General features: G+C 33.0%; 1 protein-coding gene across 1 annotated transcript in view; it reads right to left on the bottom strand.

Annotated features, from left to right (window-relative positions):
• LOC143249734 (uncharacterized) overlaps positions 1-17,708 on the bottom strand; it is a 103,428-nt gene extending 85,720 nt beyond the window's left edge. The window contains exon 1 of the mRNA XM_076500064.1: positions 17,106-17,708. Within this exon, the coding sequence (XP_076356179.1) occupies positions 17,106-17,708 (603 nt within the window). The remainder of the gene's footprint in view (positions 1-17,105) is intronic.
• Between the last annotated feature and the right edge of the window lie 1,106 nt (positions 17,709-18,814).

Genomic DNA, 18,814 nt, shown 5'->3' with positions numbered 1-18,814 from the left:
TAAATACTAGTATCTAAAGACTTAAAACCTAATCATTTAACTTCGATCACAAATTTCATTGTTGAACAAAGTTTAAAAGTCACTTCATCCTTCTATTATGGAATGATTTTAGGAGATTACTTACGTATTCTGGATGTGTTAATTTTCGTGTTGATTTAGAATTTTTAATATGAACAGCACCTGGTGCCCATGTTGCTCAAGCAATCAAGTACACCACCGCTATTACTGAAATATATATATAGTCTAATTTTAAACAAATGATCAGAGTGAAAACAACCAAATGGCATCACCTACCACCAAAAGATATTTGTTCAACTCTGTGAATTGAATAAAAGAATCAACTATCGCTTTATTAACTCCACCAAAGCTGATTTTTTTTATTTTCTAAATTGTCATGCAAAACGGCAGAGAAAAATATAAAGGAAGCTTCTCATTGTTTTGAAAACTAAATGTGTATATATGTTTGTTTTGATCATCTAAATGATACTTTATGCCCGTAGGGGGCTAAGCCCTCTTATTTTGAGCTGCGTTTTAAAGGAAGACAACTAATTAGTAGCATTTGCCGACTGAAGGGTGTACTCTTAACCAAATAATATAGTTGACTGTCACTCTTATGATGCATTTACAGCTAAAACATGTACTAAAATTATTTGACTACTGAAACACTGTTTAAGAAAAAAAAAAAGATATATAGGGGAATGAGCCCTTGACATAACGCGTTCGAAACATGTGCTCTGCCATATGAACCAAAGCCCAAAGATTTTGTTGTTGTTATTTTTTTCCCAATGTTGCCTTATCAAATGTAATTCTGTATACATGAGAAGGTTTTAAAGGGAATAAAACTTTACGTTAATACTGTATACCACACTTCTTACTCTAAAAGAAAAACAAAAACATATCGTTAATAAAATAACCCTTTCATTTTGAAACATGATACCTACTTTCCTGTGTCGTCACTGAAAGGCAGAATTTAAGATAGAGCTTACGGTTTTCTATCAAACCTTATGAAGAACTGTTCTTCTGAAAGACGGACGAGGAAAGGTTAATAAACCACTATTCAGTATACATATGTTATCAGGATTACAACGTGTAACTTTTCACGAGCTCAAGAAGACCAGGAAAGAAAGCCTTCCCTAGTCTAATCCAGAAAGACTGTAAGCTCAGCTTAGCTATCAACGCATTGATGCAGGTAGTCTCTTTACTAATCTTTTCTTATTTTGTCAACAGTCGAGCCAGAATTCCCCAAGGACTATCCGTCCGCACAGGGTGATTAAGTATATAATTGAGAATAGTTTGGATGGATGTGGTCCTCAATTCGATTCATGGTAATTGGACACAGATTCTCCAATTTACTAGATGCTATAAGGGTTAGCTAAATGAGTGATTCACCACCACAGACAATATTAGCCTTCAAAGTTCTCCTTTACTTATTGGTTAATTACGTTTTCTGGATACTCTACACATTCTTGATAGTACGATATTACCAGTAACTCTTTAATTCTTTATCAGACATCAACAGCGGGATTCGTTCTAATTAAATAGATATGTGGTATTTTGTCTTAAGAAAGAAATATCATGTTGTCCAAAGATATCACTTCATCTAAAGAAGTCAGTACATTTTATATATATTCGTTTTTCTCATGTGCCGATGCTAATTTTACAACACATTAAATGTGTACTCCTCGCTCTAGAATTCAAATCTGCATTCAATATTTTCTCCAAAACTTTAATAACGTCATTTACAAACCACAGTTACTCATCAAAATCGTGTTCACTTGTCATATTAGATGACACTCTTGGTTGAAAAGATACTAATTATTCAAAACAGAGACACAAATAAGTTCATTAGTTAATACTAGAGGATTAACTCGTTCTTCTCATACGATGTATGTACTAAAATTATTTAACTACTGAAACACTGTTTAAGAAAAAATGATATATAGTGAATTGAGCCCTTGACATAACGCATACGAAACGTGCTGTGTCATATGAATCAAAACTCAAAGATTTTGTTGCTGTTATTTTTACCCAATGTTGCATTATCAAATGTAATTCTGTATACATAAGAAGAGATTATGTTTCAAATAGATACATCTTTTAAATAATGTTGTTGTTGTATTATATAGCAGCATGCGAATAAAACAAAAACCTACTAAGCAGCCTTAGAGTTGCTACGTTTACATTTAAAATCTAGAAGTATAAAAACATGGAATGATTGTAAACGAAATATTTCTCTGTGGGCAAAACTTTTCTTTAAACACCATGTTATTTTGAATAATCGCTTTTGACTTAGATATTGGGATTTTCCATGATCAAACTTTATAAAGCGGCGTCATATAATGTTTATTATATTCTTTTTTTGGCAAATATTTTGTGTATACGTGTGTCTAATTCTCTCATTATCATTTGTATATTATCAGAAACCTGTAATTATGTTTCTTTCACGCAAAGTCTCAGCTGTAGAGCGTGGAAACTGAATTAACTGGGGACAGTGACTGTTAAGTCTAATTACTGTAGATTATGCAGTTGGTAAACTTATGCTTCACGTACAAAGCGTGTTTAAACATTGAAGTTTAATTGTCGATTTTTATGTGCCAATTATGTGATAGTTGGAAATGTATAATAGTTATAAAATGATTACTTTGTATTCAGCTGTAAAGATATTGCGTTATTTATAAGCCACAGAAAGGTAAAAATTAACTTAATGTGTTTTCTTGGTTGTTTGTTTATGTTACTGAAGTAATTGTCTTTAAAATTAATCTGATAAACGTCGCAATTTTGCACTCGTGTAAATGTTGTAACGGATTTGCTGCTGTGCGTTTATTTTAATATCTACATTTTTTCAGTTTCACTTGTATTGTACAAGTCCCGCCTGTTATCTAAATTTGTAGAAAATTCTCGATAGCAAGAAACTACAATGTGTGGTTTACGAAAACACTAGCATGTCTTCGAACATTGTTCAATATTCGAAAATCTCGCGTAATTGATATAAAAGTTAGCCGAGACACAGTAATAGAATATTGTTCGGTCATCTATAGTTAGTATATAATCCTCGGAAACTATAATTGTAACAAACGCTTATTAATTACATAACTATATATATCTCTGATGAAAAACGTTTTAATATTTCGAACATATCGAATTGCTCGACTTCAGAGAATTAACTTCGAGCTTCAGTATTTCTACGAGGACGTTAGATATCTGATTTCCGCTATTAAAAGTAAGCTTCTAAATTGCGTTAGACTAAACAAGAATAGAGATAGCTAGCGTTTCCGTCAGGCAAAGTATATCTATGTATCAACATAAAAGTAATTTGAGCCTCTTGAACCTTGACCGTCAATAAAATATGAAGTTCCAAACCAAATGGAAGACTATGAACATAAGTTTATAAAATTTCTGAATACAAATAATTATTTGCAATAACCGTTATTTTTAATTGTATTGTTTTTATTTCTTTTTGTCGAGCGTAAGAATCTACAATGTGTGTATATAAAATACTGGTGATTGCCACATGAATTTCGGAGAATCTCGCTTAATGAGTATGTAAGGTAGCCATCGCAATACGCGGAGAGACAGTTGTGTTGTTGGATCGCAGCAGTCAGTACGCTATAAGCCTCGGAAGCTATAATTGTGATACGGGCTTATTAATCGGAGAGCTACAGCTATTTGAGTAGGAACGTTTATAAATCCCGAACACTACAAACTTCGGATGTTAGTATTTCTACAAGGGCATTGGATATTTTAGTCAGGGAAAAATTAATTGTGAAGAAACTAAATTATTTCCTGTCAAGAGATATGTACCTGTGTATCAACACAAAATTAATTCGCTCTCCTTGAACCGTAGATAAAAGATTCAGTTTTAGACCAGTTAGAAGACTCAGTATTTTTGCAAGTTTGTAAAACTGTTGTATATAAATCATTATTTGTAATGATTATTTGTAATTACCGTTATCATAAATTGTATTTATTGTTTCTATATTAAAATATAATTGCATTAAGAAGGAAATTTTTGTATGTCAATCTTGTTGGAAAAAATTCATAAATTTGACACATATTAAAATTTAAAAACTTCTAAATTAAAATTAAATTTGGAGTTTAAAACTATACATTGTTACAGATCACAATTAGGCGCAAAGCAAAAGGAGGGCTATATGCGCTCGCCGTTTCTAATTTAGGAGTGTAAGACGAGAGGGAAGGTAGCTAGTCATAACCACCCACCACTAACTCTTAGCCTACACTTTCACCAACGACTAGTGAGATTAATTGAAACTTATGTCGCCCTTTCAATTTGGTGTGACGAGGATTCGAAACAACGACCCTCAAATTACGAGTCAAGGGCCGCAACATAAAGTTTAACCTAATAAGAATATTGAGTTTTCAAGTGAGTGAGGTCGCATACACACACACGGAGTAACTGACACATTTTTTCTACCAATTACATAGATAAATACATTTTAATTTATTTAAAAGTTTTAATTGACAATTAAAATATATTAAAGTCATCTCTTGTAGTGATTTTTATTGTGCATACTATAAATCATGTAATGGCCCGGCATGGCCAGATGGATTAAGGCATTCGACTCGTAATCTGAGGGTCGCGAGTTTGAATCCCCGTCACACCAAACATGTTTGCCCTTTCAGCTGTGGGCGCGTTATAATGTACGATCAATCTCACTATTCTTTAGTAAAAGAGTAGCCCAAGAGTTGACTGTGGGTGGTGATGACTAGCTGCCTTCTCTCTAGTCTTACACTCCTAAATTAGAAACGGCTGGCGCATATTGCCCTCCTATAGCTTTGCGCGAAATTCAAAAACAAGCAAACAATTGAAAGTACAGTCATTTTCAACCGGCGCACAAAGTATAGCTACTAAAAAGAAAAGAAACGAGTACAGTAAAAAAATCTTTAAATTTTATGTACGTAACCTACGTAGCTATAGTAACACAAAGTTTTAATGCTATAAGCAAGTTGTCAAACAAGCAAGTGAAAAGTACAAAATTAAGTTACTTAACATTTAATAAAATGATTATTTTCACTTTGGTTCAGACAAACATAATTACAGCAAGTTGCCAAAATAAGAATAATTTGTTTAAGTTTTAGGTAATTCAGTTTTTTGTAGTTTTGACTTTCAATATTTTATATAGCCTTAAAACTTTCTGTATTACTGTAGCTAGCTAGGTTACATATATATAATTTGCTACTTGTCTATATAATATTTAAAAACATTTTAGTGTACTTGTTGAGGTAAATATCTTGTAAATAGTGGAGTAGAAGAACAAGTGGTGTTAGAAACGTTTTTAACCATAAACCCCGAATTGGATTACTAGAAGAATTGGCATAGTTGAAGCTATTATCAGACTTATGGAAATGTTTTACGTCTTATATTCGGGTGCTTCTGATTCGTTGTAAGCAGAGAGTAACACGCATTAACTGCGTTTCATTTCTTTTAATGAGCTTTTATGAAATATCCGGTATTTGTAGATTTTGTCTCCATGTGAAAAAATAATAATAAAAATGAGATAAGAGCTATCTACAAACTCATTATTGTTTTCACACTGAACTAAATTATCACAAATTATTAAACACTAAGTATGCAATTATTTATGTGCCAAGTTAATACGTATTTTATTCACTTCACTTTTTCTTCATTAAGCCCGGCATAACCAGGTGGGTTAAGGCATTCGACTCGTAATCTGAGGGTCGCAGATTCGAATCCCCGTCACACCAACTATGCTCGCCCTTTCAGCCGTGGGGGCTTTATAATGTACGGTCAATCCCATTATTCGTTGGTAAAAGAGTAGCCCAATAGTTGGCGGTGAGTGGTGATGACTAGTTGCATTCCCTCTAGTCTTACATTGCTAAATTAGGGACGGCTAGCACAGATAGCCCTCGAGTAGCTTTGTGTGAAATTCAAAAACAAACAAATAGTCCTTGAGTAGCTTTGCGCGAAATAAAAAAAACCAACAAAAATCCTTTTCATCATTTAGATAACATTAAAGTGACCAATCGTATATACATGTGATAAGGTGCACCTGAACAGAAGGAATGACATACAATAAAACACAGTAAATATGGATATTACAACAGTACCATAGACACAATTTTATCGACTGTTCCTTCAATGCTTTTCTTATCATTCCTCTTATGGTCTTTCCTGTCCTCTTTACCTCGCCATATTAATCCGATAAGAGCAGAATAAGGTATCTAAAAGGAAGTTTAGGGTGTAAACAGTTTTTTATTGCTCGTGTTTATGAGTGTACGAAAATAGTTTTTTTATTTGTCCTTCTCTTTCATCCAAACAGCAATAACATGATAGAAAATAAAGTTTGAGCTTCAAATGGTTCCCTTGTAAACTTTTAAAAGAACTTTACATTTGGATCTTTTTAAAGGCATTTTAGTAAATTTGTGTTTTGTGTTTTCTTTTTAGCAAAGCCACAAAGGCTATCTGCTCAGCCCACCGAGGGGAATCGAGCCCCTGATTTTAGCGTTGTAAGTCCGGAGACATACCGCTGTACTAGCGGGGGGCTTTAGTAAATTATTGCAAAGCTATTTCTATTGTTTCATCTTGAATATAATATATTTGATTATTGAACCTTTAACGGTTGACATAGAAAATAAGCAAAAGAATATGGAGCTCGTTCAAAATCAGTAGAATATTACACCTCAAGATAAAAACTGCGTGAATTCAGGGATGTGTTTAAGGTAACTTGAAAATAGTGGAAGACTCCTCTTCCATTAAAAATTTCTCATCTAGAAGAAAACATACTTTGATTAAAACATTTTAGATAATAGAGGGATCCGAGTAGGTTCACACCTAAAAATACTATTTAATTTATTAAGCTCCAGTTATGCAAGTGTGAAACTTTAAGTAAAGAAATAGCAAAATGAAGAAAAATATATGTTGGTGAATAATCTTCTAAACTACTTAATTTCAATGGAGCTATAATTTTCTTGAAGTTTGGTTCGAAAATACGTTATCTAATAATTTGTTTTGATTTTTACGCAAAGCTAAACGAGAGCTATCTGCTAGTCGTACGTAATTTAGCAGACTAGAAGGAAGGCAACTAGTCATTACCACCCAACACCAACTCTTGGACTACTTTTTTTATCAAAGAATAGTGGGATTGACCGTAACATTACAGCGCCCCTACTGCTAAGAGAGCGAACATGTTTGGCGTTACGGGAATTCCAACCCTTGACCTCAAATTACGACTCGAGCGCTTTAGCTATCTGGCCATGCCGTTTCCAGTAACTATACCTTTATTTGTGTTAAATGTATCGTGTGAACAGTTTGAATGTTTACTTATTAAAAACAATCTATCTTCACAGGATGGAGAACTACCGTAGATTGTTGTTCAGTGTAAACAATCACAAAACACAGATATCATGTATGACAAGTGGAAGACAAACCCATACCACTTCTCCCGAACCTGATTCACTTGTTCAAAAATTATCAGAGTAACAAGTTTTTTATTTCTTGATTTAACACGAGAGTCCAAGACAAACCAGATTGATAGCATGCAATTTTTTGAACAATATTTCACAACATGGAAGTTATGCAGTTATTACTTATGGTTACAGTTTCGTTAACTACTACCTTGGGTAGCTCTTAACAACCTTTTAAACATATTTCGCTTGCATTTTTGAAATTGTTGAAAAATGAAAAAGTTAGTTTTTGCAGTTCATAAATAAAAGATATTTCTACAATATTATGCGCAAACTTAGTTGCTGTTATTTCATAATTTAAAGTACTGTAAGTTCTCTCATTTGTAAAAATGCAGGGACGTTAATGTTTTGCGAATACAATTAAAAACAAATTAATTATCAGCATTTACTATTCAACTTTCAGGTACCTTTACACAAGATGCTCTAGGAACAAATACACTCGGTTAAGAATTACCAAAAACATATTTTAGAGATAACAGCTTCAAACTATATTACTTATCCCCTTTCTAAACACAAACCTTTTGTTGATCAATATATTAATATTTTGTTAGTCGCTTTCTTTCTTGGCTCACTAAACGACTATATTTCACATTAAGCAGGATAAACTCACTATAATCTATTAAGTTTAATCACCAAATCTGTACAAAAAACTAGTACCTTTTTCCTGTTTGTTTGTTTTGTTTTTGAAATTTCGCGCAAAGCTACTGGAGGGCTATCTGCGTTAGCCGTCCCTAATTTAGCAGTGTAAGACTAGAGGGAAGGCACCCATCGTCAGCTCTTGGGCTACTCTTTTACCAACAAATAGTTGGATTGACTGTCACTTATAATGCCCCTAAGGTTGAAAGGGCGAGCATATTTGGTGCGACCGCGATTCGAACCCGCGACCATCAGATTACGAGTTGAACGCCTTAACCCACCTGATCATGTCGGGCGTATCTTTTTTCTTAACTACCGGTTTACTTTATGGTTTTGATAATGAAAATGAAAACCTGTACGTATTCACACGCTCTCTCCCGACAGATCAGCGTTAAATTTATGGACTTCTACTGCTAAAATCCAGGGTTCAATTCTCTGTGGGAAAGAGAGAATAAATAAACTATTCTACGATGATGTGCTAAAAACAAGTAAATGTACGAGCATCACAAAATTATTTTAAATAAGATTTGTTTGTTTGTTTTGAATTTCGCGCAAAGCTATAAGAGGACTATCTGTGCTTGCCGTCCCTCATTTAGCAGTGTAAGACAAGAGGTAAGGCAGCTAGTCATTACCACCCACCGCTAACTATTGAGCTACTCGTTTATCAACGAATAATGGAATTGACCATCACATTATGACATTCCCACAGCTGAAAGGGCGAGCATATTTAGTGTGACGGGGATTCGAACCCGCGACCCTCGGATTACGAGTTGAGAGCCTCCACTACCAGGCCATGTTGGGCCTGTGAAACCTATATGCATACTATATAATTATATTACCATAGTGAATTTGACCATCACATTATGACGATCCCAAGGCTGAAAGAGCGAGCGTGTTTAGTGTGACGGGGATTCGAACCAGCGAACCTCAGGTTGAGAGTCGAGTGTCTTAACCAGTAGGCCATGCCGGGCCTTGAATCATGTGTGAGGAGTAACAGAAATGGTCAAGTTCCACAATAATTACAGTAGTCCCAGCGTTGTCAGTTAGTGCTGTTGAGTAGTTGCCTTCCCTCAAGTTTATCATTTTAAAATTACGGCTAGCACAAATAGCTCTTGCGTGATTTTGCGCAGAGATCCAGATCAAACAATCAAATCAAAGTAATTTTTAAAACTCACATTTGAAAAAAGTGAAATATATAAATAAACAGCTTATATAATCATATTAAATTGAAGATTACCTCACATAATAGTATATAATACTGCTTTCTTCATAATCAATAAGTTCTATAAACCTCATTCACATGATGCAAAAAAAAAACTGTCATAAATACTTTTAAATCGATTATGGAAATAACCAAGTACATGTGGTTAAGGCTTCAATTACATACTGAAATAATTAACATTTAGCATCTGAGGAAAGGTAACTTTTTACTTTGTTTGTTTAAAGTCTCTTTAATGCTATTCTTACTTTTTTATTTACAAATTGAGTTAGCTCTTCTTAGATGAAAATTCACCAGGGAAGAAAAAAATAATTTGGTAGAAACTTTGAAAGAAAGTTTCTATTGCCGTTTACTCTGGTTGATGTTAGATGTGAACGTTTCTTCTAAAATAGATTAACCTAATGATATACAGAATATTATTAAGATTAGTGAATATAAACATCGATTTTCATTTTACTTAGGTTGATATTATACATTACTGTTTCTTCTAGAACAATCTTAACGTAATTCAACAAAATACAGAATTTCATTTTGATCAAAATTAGTAAATCTAAACAATGATTTGTTGTTTGTTAGGTTAGGTTTATTTCCTTCAGTAAATAATTTTGTTTTGTTTCACTATTTATTTTTTTATTTTATCTTTATTTTCTTGCTAAGTAGGTTTGTTTGTTTGTTTGTTTTTAATTTCGCGTGAAGCTACACGAGAGCTAATTGCGCTGCACGTCCTCAACTTATCAGTGTAAGACTAGAGTAAAGACAGCTCTTGGACTACTCTTTTACCAACGAATAGTGGGATTGACTGTCACATTATAACGCTCCCACGGCTGAAAGAGCGAGCATGTTTGGTGTGACGAGAATTCGTACCTGCAACTCTCATATTACGAGTAAGAGCCCTAATCACTTGGCCATGTCAGGCCTTGCTGAATAGGGCTCATACTTTTATTTTGTATTGATGGCAATATAACTGAGGTTATCTGTCACAGTCTGTAACGTTTGAACTACTCATCAGAAGAAAGGTAGCAGCAACTTCCTACCATCCATCTCCAATGCTTATGGATTTATTATCATTATGTTACTGTTTTAAACCGATTTAGTAGATTATGGTTTAAAATGCTCATTTTGTTTTATTTGCACCTTTGTAAATGGCATTCTTGGTGAAAGATGCATATTAATAATTTCTCGAAGGGCGTGACCTTCAATGACCTTAATATATTGTCAGAATAGGCTGAGAACACCTCTTTCCATACCGCTAACTATGAATTTCCCTATACCTCTCTATACCTGAACAGCCTACCTATAGATTTTGAACGACTTCAAATTTATTTTTATGTATCAATAATTACTTTCATATGATTTTAAACTGCATAAGTATATGCTATAATAGTCCCTAAATGTTTTTAGGTTGAATTTGCTTCTTCTAGATTTCCTTTACCAGTTTTATTTCACAAAAACTGTAGAAACAAAAACAAATGGAAAAAGTCCTAATGTACTGGGAATACACGTCCATGACTATATCACTTATCGAGTTTACATTCAAGTACTTGTTTCTTTGAAGAACGAACGTGATAATTAAAAAACATATTTATTCAGTATTAAAAGTCACAGCCATACACTATATACAAATAATTACTGAAAAGGGGATTATGATATTTAGCAAAACAATAACTGCGTTACAATATAAGATTCTGAACCATTTGTATTTAGATGGTGAAATTAGTTGTTATGTTTAAGTTTACAATAACATTTCCTTATGCCCATTCTTAACTTCTAAGGTTTCTTAACTCGAGAAAAATGAAAGTTTATTGATATTTTTTATCTCTGAAAGTCAAAAGAGAGGAAATTTCATCCATCAAATAACTTCTGTAAACAAATTCCCGAAATCTATTTGATAAACCTGGATTACGTGATGTATAAATCCCGTATGTGCTTAGGGTGTTACAAAAAAGTTTGAGTGTCGACTTGTTTATGGTTAAAAACCAAAGTAAAGACAGAATATAGCTCTGAAACGGAATTTATGAATTATAACACCTAAGTTTAGAACGTTCGAGAATTCTGAAAATATGTTTAATATATGAGCTGCATATTCAGTGTATAAGTTAAATGAGAATTTATGACACACATTGACTAGTTTTGTATTAAGGTTTCAAACACATTCCACATATTTTGTTTCTGTTAATGTCCGACTTTCTGACAGTACAAAATATCTTGTTGAAAAAGAGGACTCATATGTTTAAAAATATCCTATTGTAACGGCAAAACTAACTTTTATACTGTAGTTTCTAAATCGATATATGTATTAGAGTGTCAAGACACAGCAATTAATCGAGTTTACTAGATACCACATACCAAAATACAAACATTTACTTCAAAACAGAAAACGCTGTACAATTCAGTCATGGTTTGATCTATCAAATCAAGTTTTATTTTAGGTTTGAAAGATCTTTCATTATTGTCGGCAATCCAGCATCCCAACGCTAAAAACCGAGTTTTCATACACGTGTAGGGAAAGCACAAATAGTCCAATGTATAGCTTTATACCTAAATCAAACAAACAAAATTTCATTTGTTTCCTAACCTTAAAGACATACAAATCTCTAATGGAATATATTCTAACAATCGAATTACTTACTCTGATGAAAGCTGACGCTACCTATAGTTTGCAGCCATTATATAAACTTTGTTATTCAGTGTGATTTATATCAGAACACTTATTCTTGATACTCAGAATTTATTTAAAAGCATCCATTAATTGCTTTCTCCAAGCGTTTAATTAAAGACCAAAGAATGATCCTGCAAGATTCGTTGTGCAAGACAGGTGTTTCGTAATACAACTTCAAGTATGCATTAGGGAAACAGTTACTAATTACATCTATTAAAACAAGTTCCGCAAAAGGCATGTTAGTGTTCTGTGCATATACGAATAATGTTAATGAGACAAAATGCTATAAGATGAGTAGACATGGCATGAAAGTAATTAGCATCGTCATTAGCAAATCTGATCTCAGTGAATCGGATACTTTTAAACAGTGATTGTTAAAAGATTTTGTATCGGCAAGAGATTATTTTGTCTCTATCGATAGATAATTGACGAAAATACAATCATTCTTCGAAGTAAATTTATTTTCCTCCATTTAAAAACACTTCCTGCTTTACTTTAATATCTGAATCTTTGGTCACAAGCCAGTAAATATAACTTCTGATTCAAAAAGGGAAACAAATACACAGCTTTGTCAATATATAAGATAATTAAAACGTTTTAAAAATACTTTCTTTGATTATGTATTAGTAGACCAGATCTGATTTTTTACCACAAAGCCGAATAATCTGAGTAATTACTTCATACAGAGAGAGTAAGTTGCTTTAGTTCTGTAGCTATCATTTATTGCAATAATGGGACGATCATTAGTTACTGTATTACACTACCTCGGTTTTAAAGATCCAAAAATTAAATTAAATATTATATTCACAACATTAGTCAATAAATATTATCAGGGTAAAAATCATATCAATTCGAAATAAAACATTCACTATTAATTTCATGAATTACATTATTTTTTAATACGTATGAAGGAAGTATGCCACCAGGTGTATTAGAGGTAAAAGTGAGGCTTTTTTCATGCTAAAATTTAGAGTTAGATCCCTGAGATCGGTATAGGTTTTTGCTTAACAAATGAAGGACAAACACCTAAACAATTATCTACGAAAGATATATTTTACTCAATAATAAAATTCCAAGATTATAAAATAATATGTAATATTTTTAAGTATATCATGTAACCTCAGTTTAAGAAAATCAAGTTGTTTTTATTAATATGCTAAACAAAACGCTTATACTTATAGACTATTTTACGTGGTTTGGGAAATTAATTTTATACTTTGTGAAAAAACAACCTTAACGTTAAAACGCGTTCAGATTGGATTGCGTTGAATCAGAACTTAGCGTTAGAGTAGGACTGTTAGTTTCTAAAGAAACACAAAAGTACAAAATGAGATATTTGTGCGCCATAAGCCCTCAAACATGTCGTTGAATAATCGAAGGGCATCAGTGTAGAAAAATATAAATATCTGTAACAAAAGCAATTCAACTGGAACATTACACGTGAGCTGAAAATTCACACCATAAAAATGTCGAGAGAAAATAGTCAAATTACAGAAATCAGGTCTTAGCAGTTAATGTATCAGACTACAGAGCTGAGGTTCATGGCTCGCGTTCCCTTATTATAAAAAAAAATCTTGTTCCACACCTTTGGGTTGAGTAAAAAGTGACAGTTATCTTCCACTATTCTGTCTGACAAGAGTCGTCAGCTTAAGAACTGTAGATAGGTGATGTTGAATAGGTGCCTTCCCTCTAGTGTATCACTTTTTAAAAACAAAATTAGACTTAGCTTCATGCAAAATGCTACAAACAAAATTAAAGAAAAATTTGGAGTAAAGTCAAAACTTTTCTTCATTTGGTCTCCACTCAGCAGACAATATATAATAATTTTGTCATTTTTATCCCACCAAATAACTATCCGTGATTGTAATAAGTTGTTGTATCTTATGAGTGACTGAACAATTCATCTATGTTTTCAACGTTTAGCGTTTCAGATAATAAGAAATATATTTTTATGTAAACTAATTCAGCGATAATGATAATATAGAATTACATAAATGGTTTTAAGAATAAAGGGAAAGATAAAATTCAGTTTTCTTGAAAGTTGAGTGATAACAAAGCTGAGCTTTAGAGGTATTACGGTTATAAATCAGATTATAACTCTGATTTTGAACGGATGACGTTTAAAAAATGAGTCCAGTGAAATGACATCACGAAAACAAATGATAGTATTTTTATATTTCCTTAACTTTTACACAGAGGTCAAAAATAGCTCTTAACTAACAAAGCATTTTTTCTAATATTGAGACTTTAACCTCGTGTCTTTCTAAATAATGTATTTTCGATGACTTTTTTATGAACGGTTTGAGATGTCGTTTGTGGGAAATCACGGTGTTATTATGAACGACAAACATTTTGTAGTCCAAGCAGAAATTAATATGATACGTCTTGTATTTTCTGATAAAAATGACTTTGTTATTGGAATATGTAAAAAAGCAACGAACAAAGCCATAAATTGAAAAAAAAAAAACAGAAGATATTCGTAGTGACTGTAAACCCTCACTTACTGCGATACGTGTGCCGTATCACGTTTGACTTTCTGCCATCAAATCTTCTGTTTTGTCATGATACTGTTGTTTCACGTTTTCTTGTTTATCATAACTCTCTCTTTTCTGTTTCATTAAACGATAAACATTGATAAAAGTAAAATTTATTTCTAAAACGTGGAATAGCTCTAATGTTTGGGTGTTGCACTGTTTATAGATCCCAGGGAATGATGAAAATAGATTAACGATTGGGTATCATGGTGTTTATTGATCTTACAGTTGGGTATTGTAGTATTTACTGATGTCAGGGAATGAAGATTCGAATACCCACTCAAACCAACATCCAGGTTATATACTTTCTCTTAATTTACTTTGGAGTAAACGATAAAAAACTTCTTAGTATATAAAACTTTGTAACAAATACACCATAAATCAGAGATATTGAACAAAAACCAGCTACTGGAAATAGCTTTTGTTATAAAGACGTATAATTACTATATATTTTTTAATAAATTTGAGCTCGAATTTCAATTTTCTCAAAACCATTACATACTAATGCTATCTAAAATACAAAAGTCATAAAATAAAGCAGTAGATGGGAAGTACTTCTTAGGTACAGGTTTTGTTTTGAATTTCGCGCAAAGCGAAAGGGCTATCTGCGCTAGCCGTCCCTAATTTAGCAGTGTAAGACTAGAGGGAAGGCGGCTAATCATCCCTACCCACTATCAACTCTTAGGCTACTCTTTTAGCCACGAATAGGGAGATTGGCCGTCACATTATAACGCCTTCACAGCTGAAAGAGCGAGCATGTTTGGTGCGACCCTCGGATTACGAGTCGATTGCTTTAACCACCTGGCCATGCCGGACCGGTACATAGCTTTTATTCATTCAATTTCAATAAAACCTTTCAATAGAACTAATTGATACTTTGTAGTCTTGGTTCTTAAAGTACTTATCTCAGTTACATAGCAAATGAATTTATCATAAATAGTTCGAAAAACATAAACTTACGTATTATCATGGCAAACACGTCTTTGAGTACATAAAACAATTAAAATGAGCCTAATTAAAAGAAAACATTTTATCTATAAAATTAAAAAATAAACAACAAATATTTTGTGGTACGTGATGCATCCTATAACCGTATTTAAACCTTTTTTCTTTCTTGCACAGTCTATGCTGAAGTAATGTTTCACTAGATACTTCCATTACTTATTTACGACCATTAATATTTCAGAGCATTGCAGTATTATAATGAATTATTCATACTTTCGTGAAGATTTAGATCAAACATGTAACTGTGTACAGTGCCATTATCAACTGTATAATGTAATACCCATTTAAGCTAATGATATGATTGCCTGACACTTAAACCATTAAAAGTAGTATTTATACATTTTAAATCTAGTCGCACATGATGTTAGTTTACGTAAAATAATTCAACCATTATCACTAAAGTGGTCTCACGCTAGTGTTTAAGTAAACGTTTCAAGAATTGAATATTTACAAGGATCTGTCATCTGGTTCAATATTTTCACGCATGTAACTAAAATAGAAGTATATACACAGCTTGCTATATGTGTGTTTATGATAATCCAAGTTTGCATGAACGCATCACCGAGTTAAAAGGTTTACCTACTAGGCTACCAGCAACTACTATTAACGCATTTTGACATCTGAAATGATAATACGTTTAGCCGATAAAAGAAGATATAGCTTTCTTCTAATCGATCTCTTTAATTTTGCTCTTGAATATCGATTAACACGTTCATAATAACGTTTGATATATCTCTTATTTCTTTTAACGGTACTTATGTTTTCAATTTTCATTGGGTTTAATTATTATTGGTTAAAACTAATGGCCAAGCGTGTTAAGGCGTGCGACTCGTAATCTGAGGGTTAATCCCACTATTAGCTGGTAAAAGAGTAGCCCAAGAGTTGGCGGTGGGTGGTGATGACTAGTTGCCTTCCCTTTAGTCTTACACTGCTAAATTAGGGACGGCTAGCTCGGATAGCCATCGAGTAGCTTTGTGCAAAATTCGAAAACAAACAAACAAAACTTCAGAATTATTAATTACTTTCAGTAGTTTCTGTTTTAATTTTTATCTTATTCAAGAATGGAAATCATTAAAAGTGATTTTAGACAAAAGACCAGAAACTTCAAGGTTACGTTAACTTTCGTGCTAAAAAATAGATTTGAAAAAATGAAACATAATCTGGCCAAATTGGGAAATTTTATTAGAAATGGGCAGAATATTGAATAAAATAAACCAAAATTGACGAATAAAACAAAATAAGAAAAATAAAATTAAAGGCAAATACGTCATTTTCATTTGTTAATTGTCTTCAGAATGCTCTGACACAAAACTTAACATGGTTTAAGTTAATGAAAATTCAGTGAGATATAGATAATTTGGACAATAGTTTTACTTTAACAAAATTCTTCAACAGAAGGCCTGTTATATACGTAACTGACAGTAATCTTGATTTGATTATGTTATGTTAGACCAACGTTTACCAAAAATATCTTACCACCTACTTGTAAGAGAACTTTATCTTGCCAGTCATACTGGTTAGATATAATGTCAACAAGTTCAGATCCACCCAGACTTCAATTTTAGCGCATGGTTTTGTTTTTATATTTTCAAATTAAAATAATACTTACTGGTATTCTGGAATGTTGAGTTAGCCGTACGTAATGTCCAGTACAAGTAGTAGACTGGAACATTGGAAAGAACTCTTCACTAGGTGCCTCGTTATATCGCAAGTTTCGTCTCCGATGTCTCTGCCTGCGCGGCTTGACATGTCGCTTTACCCGGCGACTCGATGCCTGAGAAAAATGAAGACTCGTTTTCAATGAGAAATTATTCCACTGTCTTTTTATCCTGCCCTTCACAGTGACATCTCTGGTGTCTTTTGGTTGTTTTGTTTTTGAATATCGTGATGTAAAATGTTTGATATCCTTAAAGCTATGGCTCTCTTGGGAGCCTCTCAGACGGTTCTGAGCTATCTCATTTACTCGTACGCGTTCGGCGTTTACACTACCAACAAATATATCTGTTGGTTCTATCTGCGAATCGCTAGTTTGGATATACTGTTGATCAGCGCTAGAGAAAGAATGAGACACTTGCCTCTGACTACAGAGATTCGAGATATGGAAAGTATAATAAAAATTAAAGAATAATCCTACATAGAGAAAAAATATTAAAACGAATAAAAACTTTACTCGGAATTCAAAGCGCTCAGCTGTTGCTGCAAGAGCTGCCATTTCGTGCACTAGAGCGCCACATGGCACAACAGACCACGTGCTCCACTATTCAACTTAGAGCCAATGAAATACCAGCTCTTGCATCCATCGTCCTTTCATTTGACTCGAGCATAAATAAGAAAATGTTAAAGCCTGGAAACTGTACTACAAATTCAGGAATTGAATACCTCCTTCCAGTTTCTCTGAAAAAAGTATTTAAAAATATTTCTGAAAGAAATTCCATATAACAATCTTTATCTCATGGTAAAATATCTTCGTTTCTTAAATTTCGTCTTTATTCAACTATAAAGATCACACAACAGCTTATTTATTTCTAGCATTAAAAGTCGTAAAAGAAACGTCTCTTTACCATCTAAGAAATTTATGGAAAACTTTTCACACTGCAAAATCAAATACAAGGAACGCCTATATGTATGTATGTATGCTTGTGTTCGCGTGCATGACTAATAAAATAAATGGAGTGTTAAACTATATATTTATAATACCAGTGATTTTCTCTACTTAAGCACCTTAAGTGCTCTTATAGTCACTTAAGTATATGGACATAATAGGAACTAGATGACAACTTCAGGAGATATATTCTACTCATCAACTCTCTTATGTTTATAAGTATATTTTATTAGAAACGAATAATTTAGCTACCATTAGTTTTCCTTTTTTTCTTTCTCGCCTGACTGGTTTGAAAATGGATATTAATTTTTAACACACAAGGTACTTCTACCGTTGTGTGAGCTACATTCTTGAGATGATTCGTTCAGTAAAGGTACATTTCGCAATGTGCTAGTTCATTTCCTCCGTATTTATCTATTCCTATTTTAGATGCGACACTTTTTGTTTTCGACCAAATCTTTGTTGTTTGAAAAATTATTCTGTCTATCTTTCTGGCTGGAGCATTATTATCAAAGATATATATTATGAGGTCCATTAAAAATGCTAATCAAAATGAGATAAAGTGTGGTTACCAATCACAGATAACGGACCGTTTCCTATATGAACAATTTCTTTAACAGCAGCCATGACTCGACTATTTTCAAGCATACCGTGCAAATACCATTACAAAAACCGCCGTATAGCAGATGAGATCCGAACTTAAAACCTTTTACCAC

This window comes from Tachypleus tridentatus, chromosome 4, assembly GCF_004210375.1.
Source record: "Tachypleus tridentatus isolate NWPU-2018 chromosome 4, ASM421037v1, whole genome shotgun sequence".
In the NCBI taxonomy this organism is placed as follows: Eukaryota; Metazoa; Arthropoda; class Merostomata; order Xiphosura; family Limulidae; genus Tachypleus; species Tachypleus tridentatus.
This window is presented reverse-complemented; position numbering and strand designations above follow the sequence as displayed.